Here is a 12,794-nt window from a genome sequence, read left to right on the forward strand (position 1 = left end):
GCGTAGGAGTCGGTGGTGGGGCAGCTGGTGCTGAAGCAGCCGGTGCCTGAAGGTGGCATGGACTGCATGCCGGGGATCTCGACCGGTGTCGTCTGCGTGTCGGGCTGCGCACCGGAGTTGGGGACAAAAGTGCTGGTATGGACAGCCGTATGTTGGCGGGAGATGCTCTTCTTCAGACATAGTTACCACTGCTCTTTGGGGATGGTTCAATTATGCCAGTGGGAGAGTGCTCTCCTGCTGGTATAGAATGGCTACATGGGACACCTTACAGCAGCTGCAGCAATACAGCTTTGCCGCTATATGGTCTAGGTGTTGCAACGCCTAAATTCCTTTGTGGATCTAGCCCTACCTGCTTACATCTAACTTCTGATAAAAATCTATTTAAAGCCTTTGGTTGTGATCTATAGGTAATAACTTTTATTTGTTTTTCCAAGGATGATTAATTATCTCTGATTGCTTTAGTTCTCAGTTATTCCCTGTGGAGAACTAATACATTAAGTAACAACCTTAATAGACTATCAACACAAAACTCAAGATTAGGAGAACTCAGAAGTAAAATGCCTAATCATGTCTTCCTTTGTGTCTTGTGCTGGGCCAAATGCAACATTGGCACATTTTAATACTAATAAAAAAAACCATTCTCTACAAAACAGTAACGTGCATGAACAGCTGCAGAACTGGCTCCAAGGGTCTGTCTGTGGATTATACACAAAGTGGTTCTTAATCTATTTACCATTGTGGGCCGCATATGTGTGCTGTGTGGGCCGGATCCAATACTATATGTAGGATGTTACATGGGCTGATTGGGCCGCACACCACCTGCGGGCCACAGGTTGAGAACCATTACACAAAAGGGATTAGTTTGGTGTCCTATATGAAATCATTGAGTTTGCTTTCATCCATTTCACAGTGCACAGTGGTCCACCTCACAAAGACCAGTCACAGTTGGCACCTTTGCTGATAATCTTAGTATGGTGCCAGTCTTAGATAATATGGCAATGGGCACTAATGAAAAACCCAAGGAGGTAGGGAGAAAGAGAGAGAGATTTTCTTCTTACCAAAATAGTTTCTCCAGGGCACAGATGAGCTACAATGGTGCCTGTATTTCACTTGTATGTGGCCAAATAATGAATTTCAGGAGCCAATGCTCATAACTTGGCCCCTTCAATGACACACATGGAGAATTTAAAAATAAATACAAATGATAGGAAGTAATTTTAAACTGGATTGAACAAATGATGGGTGGAAGGTCAGGAAGAAGAAATGCTGCTGTTTTGGATGACATATTTTGCAACTCATATAATATGTTTTCAAATGTACCTCCAGGGCACCCAGAGTTTTGAATAGGTATCCTTACATTTGTAAGTTTTTAGACAGAAAACTACATTAATAAATAATATACACAGTGAAGGTCAGCACGATCAAGCTAGAAATGTACAGTATTAAATGTAACTTTTTTTAATGGAAAAGACAATCTTTGAATCAGCTTTTCCATCCCCATAGAATTTGATTGCTGTGTTGTTAATAAGTCTGTCTGAAATTAAAGCATATACATAGCAAAAAACTCAGCATGGGGATTCTTATTCAACATGTCACTTATTAGAGTTAGTCCTTATTAGCTCTTCAGTGATGGACTTACACCTTAGGGAAAGGAGAACATTCAAACAAAAAGCAATTTCCTTTCACAGTAATGTCTACTATTCCCACTGGTATTAGAGCTGAAAATATGAGGCCAAGTCAGGTGCTGATCCTGCAAGATGTGGAGCACATCCTAAGAGCTGAGGCTTCTTAACATCTGTGAGGCTTAGTGTGCACTCAACTGCATGCAGGAGTTGCTCCAAAATGTGCAGTGAAGCCTTGAATGCTTAACTTTTTAAGATGGGAAGATAAAGCAAGAGGAACATTTCTGTACCTCTCCCAAAACGGCTAATTAGTTCTGTAATCATTCCTGCTTCTGCTTGGCCACTGAGGAAGCGTATCGTAAATGTGCATAACTCACATTGACTTACTAAATCCTCTTTTGCGCGCCGTTTCCACTACATTGTGCCAATGTGTACTCAGAGACGCAGTGGTATGCTTTTTTGGGAGGTGATTTTATTGAATCGACTTCCAGATCAATTGGGCGTGTCTTCACTGCCACTCAATCAAACCGGAAAAATCGATCTGATGACAGCAAATTTGCCACTGTCAGTGTAGACATAGCCTTAAGAGAGAACTTTTAAAAAGAGTTCAGGAAAAGATACATCAAGATTTTAAAAAAAGAGAAATGGTAATGACAAGACAGATTCATTGTTAAAATTATACGCTGAAATCTGTTCTGAATTCCCTGAATCATAATGTTTTAATATTTGGCAGTATGCTTTCAAAGAGTCGTGTAGCAATTTGGCCCTGTGACTCTCAAAACATGGAGCTATAAGTAAGTTCTGCAAAATGCTTTTAAGGATTCACGTATTCATAACTTTAAGATGCATCATGGAGTGAGTGTACTGATGCATTAATACCAGAAATTATAAGGAAGTCAGAAAGCTATAGGACACACTAAACCAAATTGTCAAACAGGCCAGGATTTCAATGGTGCTGTGCCTCTTTAGATGATCCAGACCTCACTATATACTTGTAAGGGTAACTGTGCCGGACCTACAGAAGAAAACAAAACAAAACAAAAACCATGATGCATCAGCCTCCTCTTTGTCCTCGATGAAAGCTCATTGGTAGTTTTCCCTCAGATGTTGGACTTTTTTCCATTTTTCAACTCTGCTTTCTTGACTAAACATGTAAACCTAGCCAATATCAGTACTGAACTATTTAGCCTTTGCAGCCCATGGAGTTGGTGCTACCGTAGGACTTGGTTGCTGTTGGAAATATTCCCATTTCAATTTGAGCCTTTACAACATTGTTTGGTTATGATCCCTATGGAAATGACTGTGATGTCACAAAATTAGGTCAGGAGCAACTAGGAGACAAGGGACTGGGAAAGATAATGCCCCTGTTTTAACCAATATCTTTGACAATTAAATAATAAAAAATATGGAAAAGATACAATAAGTAAGTTTGTTTGACTTTTTCTCCAAGTCTCCTTTAAAATGTGAATGAGGTTCATGCTGCTATAAAACAGTATTAATTATGAAACACAAATCTAGTTCTAGCACTCTTGTAACACAAGCGTATTAATCATTAGACTTCTTGGCCTACAGGGACGTAATGTAGCCTGACTAATTTTATTCTTTAAAAGCTGACTACATGTTGATCTGTCAGTTATCTACCATGAAATATAAAAGACATGAATTCAGCTTTTTTTTTGTTTTGTTTTACTTCTGTAGAATCTCTACAATATTTCCATTTACAATCAACTCTGTATTTCATATAGAAGAGGTGGAAATAAGTTAAGTTTTCTAAAGAACAATTTTCTCAGCATTGCCTTTTTTTGTTTGCTCTCCAATTTATAGAGCAGCCAGCCTCTGAAGAAAACCACTGCAGACATGGAAAAGTGGACAATATTACCTTTGTTATTGTTCTCATGTGGGGGAAATTCACTCCCGTGTAGCAGTCTACAATAAGTCATCATATGAGTCCCAGTTAAGTCCTAAGTTGAGGGTTTAAGAAGTCCACATACTTTCTTCTGGACCTCTGCACAGCAATAATATGTTTTTTCCCCACATTGATTTCAAAAGGAGTTGATTACATGCTGCATTTTATAAGGTTAAGCCATACACTACAGTACATTCAACCCATTAACAGAAGGAGGCTACAAAACTGATTGTTACTTGTATTATAGTAGTAGAGCAATCCACCATGAATTAGCAGTAAGTCTGGAAGAATTTTTTTTTCTTTTTAAACCAGTCTTTACTACTAATTACCAAACCAAGAAGAAACAACAACGCTTCTTTCCCTTCTGGTGTTGAATTTATCACTTTGGAGTCCAAACTTTGAAAGTTGCGTCTTTGAAACAGAAATAGCTCAGCTTCAAACAACTTAGACTTTTGTTTTCTTTCTAGGATTTCATTATGGGTCTCTCAATTTTACTCCGAGGGACAGTACAAGAAAAACTCAACTGGGCTTTTAATTTGTATGATATAAATAAGGATGGATACATAACTAAAGAGGTAAGAATTCCTTTTGTAGGCACAATAACTGAAACCACAGCATGTATGTGTCATTTCAAAGGAAGATGGCTTTAGAGAAACTGTTGTCGAAATTCTGAGTTTGGAAGTGAATAACTAGACACATATTTTCTTCCCAACAACTTTAAAATGGTAAAAATGAATGCATTTTATAGAACCTTTTTTTAAAGGATAGTTAAGAACTGGCCACAAATTTAGATATTTTATTATTAGTCATTAGCAGACATAGCTAGCCAAATTTCTTAAGGCAGGGGCACAGAGGGCATGCCTTTAAGTACCTACATCTGCAAATAGGATTGCAAGAACTAGGTAGGGTAAAAATGGGTACCCAGAAATGCAAGTGGACCTCAACACTTTAAAAAAACCTGTCCCTGAGACTCTGTTGTTAAAACAGAACATATTAAAATACAATTATTGCGTAAAGGACCTTATTCTGCAACGACTAGGCACATGCTGAACGTCACTCATCAAAGTCAATGGGACAACTCACGTGAAGTGAGCATGTACAGAAGTTTTTGCAAGATCAGACTCCTAAATGTGTATACTGTAAATGTTACTGGTACTAACAGTTTCAGCAAGACATATCAAGAAGATTACAAAGGGATTTTTTTAAAACAAAGTGTCTTATTCGGCATACTGGCAGATGAATTACATATTTGTAATCATACTTATAGAGCACATTTCATTCACATATCTCAAAGCATCTTACAAAAGCTGGGGAAACTCATGCACTAGGAGGCGATTTGCCACATCACCTTCTGCTACAATTTTTTTTCCTGTTTGTTTCTATTTACTGGGCCATAGGAGCTTCCTTTCCACAATATCATTGGACTTTTAGATACAGCAAAGCATTTAAATTCAGAAGCATAAGTCTGCATCTAGTTAAGGGTTTTCAGTTACTTGTAAAATGTTTTATCTATTTCTCTCTATTGTAGAACATATGGAAGCTGCAGTGGCTAATTTAAATTTCAAAGTGATCCATGTGCACTACACTCCTGAAGTTGTTCAATCATAATTTGATTGTAGCACAGTCTTAAATATTTCTTCTGAACAGTAAATGCTCAGAACCTTTTGAGCATGTTCTTAAGTAACATTTACATAACTTGTTTTTCTCTTCAGGAAATGCTCGATATTATGAAAGCTATATATGATATGATGGGAAAATGCACTTATCCTGTTCTCAAAGAGGACGCCCCTAGACAACATGTGGAAACATTTTTCCAGGTAGGACAAAAACAACAAAAAAGGATAGTCTACAAGAAAAATCCCATGTTCTAATTGGCAAACAATTTTGCATATCCTATTATTTTTGTTACCCTGTCTTCAGTATGGCCCCATCCCACCCTGGTTGTTTGTCTGATCTGTGATGTTTACACTTTGACCATAAGCTCTCTGAGTCAGGGAGCATAATTTACATACAGTGACTAGCAAAATGATAGCCTGACCTAGCTGACCACCAACCCGCAATAAAACTCTGAAATACATAATAAACAAAAAAGGACTGCTTTTTAAGCAGGATTTTAATATAATTAAGCAAATGTTCTTATTCTTTCTGGACAGAAAATGGACAAGAATAAAGATGGGGTAGTTACCATAGATGAATTCATTGAAAGCTGCCAAAAAGTAAGTGATAAATGTGAGATATTTAGTTACTCCTATCAGCTGGCTAAATGGTTGTCACAGGGGCTTTGGGTGTGAAAATGTAGCTTACACTACACCTGGAACAACATTTCCCAAGGCACCATTATAAAAAAAGCATCTGGCAAACTGTTTCACAAAACACTAAGGTACATATGCAAACATATACAATATTTGTGTTCATAGAGGTGATAGTTCTTCAAAAACTAATATTCACCTATTCTACTAGGTGAATTTACTAGTATTTATATCCTTTCTTCCTATGCAAAACTACACTGAGTGGGTAGATAATAAATTGTTTTTTTTTAATAGTGAATATTTATTTCTGTCTTCTGACGGCTAATTATCTATTCATAGCCACAATCTGTCAGAATTCACATTTATTCACTGAAGGATAATTGAATGTGATATTATTTAACAACGTGTCTACAGTTAGCCAAGATAGCCTTATAAAAATAAGCTCTGCAATTATTATGAAAAATTTAATAAAAATTAAAGCTACTTATTATTTGTACATTGTTCAGGGTTACAAGATAGTAGAGGAGCATAGTACATACAGAGGGTGTCATAACTACGTTAGATCAAGTGTTGACATCCAAACTGGGAAAAAGGCTAGCAACAATTGACTAGATCTTGCAGATTGATTTTTTTCATAAAAGAACTGTCAAGTAAGTAAAGTAAAAATATAGTAGCTTTCAGTTGACATACCAGCTCCATTTGGATTGCCTTGGATAGGGGAAAGGAGATTAGGATAATCAGCCATGAGTATTGTCCTTTTGGTGTATGAAAGAAGGTTGCTTTGTCTGAAGATCGTGTTTGTGATCACATGGCCATGCTCTGTGCCTTTGCTGAGTAGAAGGATGCCATTGGAATTGGTCTTGCTCACTCCTTCGTTCCCAACGATGCCACTCCATATGTTAGAGTCTCAAACAACTCTTGTGTTAAAGTCCCCTAAGGCGATTATCTTGTCTTTTTTTGGAATGGATGACAGAATTCTGTCAAGGTCACTGTAGAAGGATTCATTCTATTTTTCGGCATCTGATGATGGTGGCAAATGACTTATTGACCAATTGGATGCAGAAGGTCAAAGCACTCATTGATGCCGATGGGGAGCTCAGTCACATGGTTGACTAGAAGGTCCTTGATTGCAAAGTCAACACCGTGTATTCACCTGTCGCTTGCTGGTTTCCCTTTCCATAAGAAAGTGAAGGCGCCACCCTCTTCCCTCAAGTGGCCTTCATCTGCACATCTTGTCTCACTGAGAGAGGTGATGTCACTGTTGTAAAAGAAAACATTGATGCCAGAAAAGAAAGGACAAACAACTGTCATGCAGCAATCGTGGCACAAACATGCCTTGTCTCGCTGAGAGAGGCAATGTCTATGTTGTAAAAGAAAACATCGATGCCAGAAAAGAAAGGACAACTGTCATGCAGCAATCATGGCCCAACCCTGTATTTCAACACCACCTGCAACGTCTGCTATCGAATCTGTGGCTCAAAGATCAGACTCCTCAGTCACCAAAGGACTCATGTAAAAGAAAACCCATGAAAGAGATCATCCTCGACCACCGAGGGATCACCAACAACATGAGAAAAGGGCGCCAACACACAAGAGTTGAGCATACAGATATAGGTAAGCAAGACTAGGAAAAGTATGTTTATTCATGAACAATAGTATGTATCCAGAAAGCTTCACAGGAAATATAAAAGATGGTATGGACTGTCAGTTTTTTACTTGCATCTGCAAGTATTCCATGGGGAAATCCTGTTGGATCAAAGGAAAGGAGATAATGAGAGGCCTTGCCAATGATGTACCATTCTCAATAGCACTTCTCACGGTGGCTGACAAATTTGGATAGAATTGACCAAGAAATCAATGGTACTCTCTGAAGTAGATCCACTTCTTTCTTTCTAAGATTGCACTGGTGCTGAGTATGTTTTCTTTCCTGGAGAGATCTGATGTACGGTGCTATAGGATTTTATCTTGTCACTCCTTCTTCAATGTCTGGGAGGTGACTTAAGCAGACAGATCACCAGTATGCAGATGGCATTCATCTGTCTTCATTTCATCAAACCCCAATTCAGCTACTTCCTCAGGGCCTAACTGAGGTTTGGATAAGGTTTGGTGTAAAATTACAGACTGAGTCTGGACAAGATGGCAATACTGCTAATGGGTAGGGTAATTCATCTATAGGAATGGAGGAAGACTGTGCAGTAAGGGATACAATGTGGTCTTTTTCCAGAATGATTCATAGCTTCAGAAGGCTGTTATAGCCTTTACTGTTTCTGAGTAATCAGATATGTTGGCAATGGATAGTTATAGTCCATGTCCAATTCATAGCATGAGTGACAATCTTTAAATACCTACATGCTTTGGGACCCAATAATTTGGGACTCATCTCCTACATATTACTGTGCCTGTTAGGGTGTGTCAGGCATCAATGCTTGGAACTCGGCTTTTCAAAACTATCAGCAGATATTCTCAGTGTTTTTTTCTTCCCCTGACTTTCTTAAGAACCCATATTTGATGAGCTTTAGATCATTTAAGAGAGCTTAATTAGATGGATAGTTGGGTTAGATATGGACACTTTGTTTAGGCCAACAATAAAAATTACAAGTGGCAACATGGAAGATGACACATCAAGCATCTAATCACTATTGGCAAAAAATCCTTTTTTATTTTCAACCATATATAACAACGTCTAGCTTCTGTACTGTAGCCAGACTTAATTTAATAGAATCTACCTTTATTACCAATACAATGGAACTTCCCGGTGCTCACTCCATTTCTTGCAATAGGTTTCTATTATTTCTTTTATTCATCAGTTTTAGAGAGAAAACAATACATAAATGAACCAAAAGTGAGAGAAATTCTCGTCTGCAAAATTATTCTCTGTAACTTCATTTCCCATAGAGGATTCGTGAAATGCAATTATTTCCGAATAGCAGAATCAAAAATCAGCCCTCAACTGTCAATGCCAATTTTAGGTCCTTGTTTTATTTATAAATGGTTTTTTTGTGTGTGAGAGAGTGTGTGTATAGATTGGCCCATACTACCAAGATTCACGTTAATTATATGCATACAGTGTGAAATGCAGTTTTTCTGATACTTTTCTGTAATTTAGGAGTTGGCACCGTAATTGTATTTGCTATACTTAAAAATGGTAATACTCTGTTGTGATTTTAAAAATCATATGTTAGATTTTTAAGTAGTTAGAGAGCTAGTTATTAGTTGGATAATTGTATACAGAAGAAACAAATGTAATTATCACACTAGAGCTTAAAAAAAACCCCACCATGTGGCTTCCAAAGTCAATAGCATTGATTGATTACAATTCCAGCATATCAGAGTCTGCAGTCTTACACAGAGGGTAAACGGAGCCCAAGAGCATGAGTAGATTTAATAGCATTAGCCTAAAAACCTATACTAGCTTTAATCACTAATGGTAGCAATATCAATTGTCTAATAAGATACTTGATTGTTATTCGCTCAAACAGCCACTGTTGACCGGTATGGTTCAAGTACAAAGCATCTCATTGTTGATGGAATAGGAAGACTAAGAACAGATTCACTTGTTCATTTCATATTTCAGAACAGGAGCTACCCTTATCTAGGAGATAGCTTTTCTTATGAGAGTCTTTCTACTCTTTATTTAGTGGAGAGATGTGCAGTACATTTTTATACTGAAACTGGCACTGAATTTAGAAAAAGATACCAAACAAAAAATGGGACTTCCATCCAACTTTTTCCCCTATAAACTTCTGTGCTCGACATTTAAAATAATCTGACATATATTTTTTTCTTCTTACAGGATGAAAACATAATGCGTTCCATGCAGCTCTTTGAAAATGTGATTTAACAATGTGGTTTACTCTGCAATTAATGGACAAATGTGAACTATTCTGCAACATTACTTAAAGCTGGATTTGCCACATTTACCATAAGTAGGATTGCTCAGCTTTACACTGAGACATGTATTATGCAAATAAAAAAAAATTATTATAAAGCCTTCTGCCCAAAAATGATTTCCCATTGGTTAGGATATAATAATTTGTCCTTTATGTAGTAAATGGGATATTCTAAACATATCAGGTTTAACACCACAACTCCCCAAAATAGCATAGCATCTGCCTTCATACAGCTATATTACCATTCCAACCTCTAGATAAAAGAGGCTTTAACACGAGAAGATCAAAAATAGTGGTTTTTAATACTCGTTTGTATTGGATTCAGCCCCAGCATTTTAAGTGTCTTAAAAATCCTTAAAATGTGTCTTAGCCTCTGTTTAATTTATACAGAGACATCACCCTATATTTCTCTTTCACATTTGTATGGTGTAATCCTCCTTTTTGCACAATATTTCAAGTAAAAATTGCTACAGTTAATGAGCAATACATGTCTTCCTGCAACAACATCCACATTTATTTGGCTTTCTTTCCTCTTTTATTGAAGCCCAGCTAATTTATATAAGAGGAAGACATTTTTTATAAATAAAAAATGTAATGACTCATATGGACATGTACCAATGGTAGGTATTAAACTTATCATCCTTAAATATGCATTTATGAATTTTTCATGAAACGAGTACCTAAACTCCTATATATCATATGTATAATTCTGGTTGGACTATCAGTAAAGTTTTCTACTCAAAATTAAGGACCTGAAGAGGTTTTGAGTTCAAAGTTCTTTGTAAAGAAAATCAGACTGGATTCTACCATTATTTCCAGAAATACGTGTGTTACTGGTTTTAAATGAGGAAAAGGAGATAATGGTCTTTTGACACTTCCATCTCACTTCAATGCTCAGAATGCAGTAATATCTAGACAGTCTAATATCTGTTTCAGTGGTCTGTTTACTATGAAGAGAGAGTGGAAAAGAAGCAGACACTTTAGCTTACACCAATCTCATTTATAAGCAGTAATACTATTACATTTTTGAGAAACATTAATTTTATTGAAGTAAGAACTACTTTAATTCTGGACCTAGAGAAACGTAAGTCCACAGACCATAAGTGCACCACAGAAAAATGCATTGTCTTTCCCCCATCACAATTAAGAAACAAAAATTACATTATTAGTATTGTTTTCAATGATTCCAGGCCAATACTTTAAAATGAGTGAAATGCTACTGCAGCTATGCCAATCTTTTCTGCACAAAAGATGTGAAGGGGCTACTGGTGTAGAAAGAATGCTGCAAACATTATTTTGCAAAAATAAATCAGGTATCTATTCTGGTGTAGAGATGGAATGTTGAAGGCTGCTCTGTTAGCACCAGTGTAGGAGTAAGAGTAGTACAATACATGTACACCTGAAATTTGCTGTAGTGTGTTTGCGTATACTAAATGTGCACATTTTGTAAAAAAAAAAAAAATAAATAAAAGTTATATCTATAAAAATAAAATGTAAGAAAGAAAAACAACCAGAATGTTTTGTTTTTTGGAAAAACACTAAACTACAGGCACTTCTTTAACAAAATGGATTTACTATTTAAATACATATATCCTGAATTAAACTGTTAATTCAGTACTGTGCTAAGATTTAAGTTCCACATATGACAATTTTCAAAATAGTTACTGGGATGGAATATGAAAAACAGTATTCCAACATCAACACCTGATTTTTGTTTATACGATTTGCACTACTAGAGACACACTGTCCAACTAGTTTTAAATCATTTTTTCTGTAACAGAAAACTCAAACACTATCATAGGAAAAAAACCATTGCAAATTTTACCAATATAAAAATAAATATGTATATGCACTTTATCAGTGAGTTAGTTACTGCTTAAGTAATAATTACAATCAAATTCTATCTTTTATATAACATTTGATAAACACAGTAAGTTTGGCAGAATTACTAGAGGAAATAAGAATATACAGCAAAAATGAATCTACATTTACTTTGTTTACAGCCGAAACAATGAATGATAGATAACCAGTTATTGACTGTAACTGTGTAAACATAAGACTGGCTACACAAATAGACATATAATAACAAAAAATGATACAACTGTTTGCCATAATTACACCTTTTCACAAGATGTTAAGGGCGCACACACTTAATTTCACATCTTTTTTTCTCCAAAGCCAGAGTACAGAATGTTTGTGGTTAGTTTTACTAGAATAAATTGTACCGTAAGGAAATTTCAACTGCATCCACAAGCAGCTTCTGACTCTCACAACCCCAGCATACAGTGTAAATGACTATGATTCTCTCGTTCAAGAGGAGATGGAACAATAAGTTGGAATTTTAGATTTGATGATAGCTATGCTCTCCTGTTGATAAAAATGATAAAAATGAAATTTAACACAGTATGAAGCACTTAGTTCTGAAGGCAACTGCAGCAGTAGCTGAGTTACAACATTACCTGAAAATTCTACATATCTAAACAAACTGAAGTAAACGATCAAAAGACGAGGACTGAAGACAAAAGCATTAAATATTTTGAGAGAGAGCAAATCCCTCTCACAGGAAAAACAGCAGCGACAAATAACCTAAAAACATGCAAAGAACGAATAAAATAGATGTGAGACCTATAGGAGGGTAGGCTCTATGCACCACTGTCTTGTAGGTTATCTTTTAACTACCGCCAAAGTTTTGGTGCTCTAGCGCTAACAAATCTTTTTTTTTTTTTTTTTTTTTTTTATAAAGAGGGCTTGCAGACACACAAGAAACATACAAGTGTCCCACTGGAAAAATTGTTTCCAAACAATACCCTTTACAGGGCAGCATTATTTTCCTCTTCAATATTTGAAGTGAGTACCCAAGAAGGGAAGTGTATTGGGTGGGGATGGGGACAGAAAGGGGGGGATAAAAGAAAATCAAGTGCCCAACTCAAACGCCTTTTTTACAAACCAATGGAAGCTGTGTATTTGACATAGGCAGAATTAATCCTTGATAGGAGCTAATTGAAAAACAAAGGGGGTGAGAGAGAACTTAAAGAAAGGTGAATTACTGGTTGAGAAAAAGAGAATTTCTCATAAAGAAAGGGGACAGGAAGTGAGGATAGAAAACAGGACAAAGGAATGAAAAGGA

The 12,794-nt window shown here is 36.5% G+C and overlaps 2 protein-coding genes across 4 annotated transcripts in view; one reads left to right on the forward strand and one right to left on the reverse strand.

Moving 5' to 3' along the window:
• Positions 1-9,708, forward strand: part of KCNIP4 (potassium voltage-gated channel interacting protein 4) — a 730,028-nt gene extending 720,320 nt beyond the window's left edge. For both annotated transcript variants that reach the window (XM_067530297.1, XM_067530296.1), the window contains exons 5-8: positions 3,996-4,103; positions 5,241-5,345; positions 5,682-5,744; positions 9,571-9,708. In XM_067530297.1, coding sequence (XP_067386398.1) covers positions 3,996-4,103; positions 5,241-5,345; positions 5,682-5,744; positions 9,571-9,618 — 324 coding nt within the window. In that variant the 3' untranslated portion in view covers positions 9,619-9,708. The remainder of the gene's footprint in view (positions 1-3,995; positions 4,104-5,240; positions 5,346-5,681; positions 5,745-9,570) is intronic.
• Positions 9,709-9,924: 216 nt separating this feature from the next.
• The window catches only part of PACRGL (parkin coregulated like), a 29,611-nt gene continuing 26,741 nt past the window's right edge, over positions 9,925-12,794 (reverse strand). For both annotated transcript variants that reach the window (XM_067530295.1, XM_067530294.1), the window contains one exon: positions 9,925-12,034. In XM_067530295.1, coding sequence (XP_067386396.1) covers positions 11,978-12,034 — 57 coding nt within the window. In that variant the 3' untranslated portion in view covers positions 9,925-11,977. The remainder of the gene's footprint in view (positions 12,035-12,794) is intronic.

Source organism: Emydura macquarii, unplaced genomic scaffold (genome assembly GCF_026122565.2).
Source record: "Emydura macquarii macquarii isolate MOO-44397 ecotype Brisbane River unplaced genomic scaffold, CSIRO-AGI_Emac_v2 contig_3062, whole genome shotgun sequence".
Lineage (NCBI taxonomy): Eukaryota > Metazoa > Chordata > Testudines > Chelidae > Emydura > Emydura macquarii.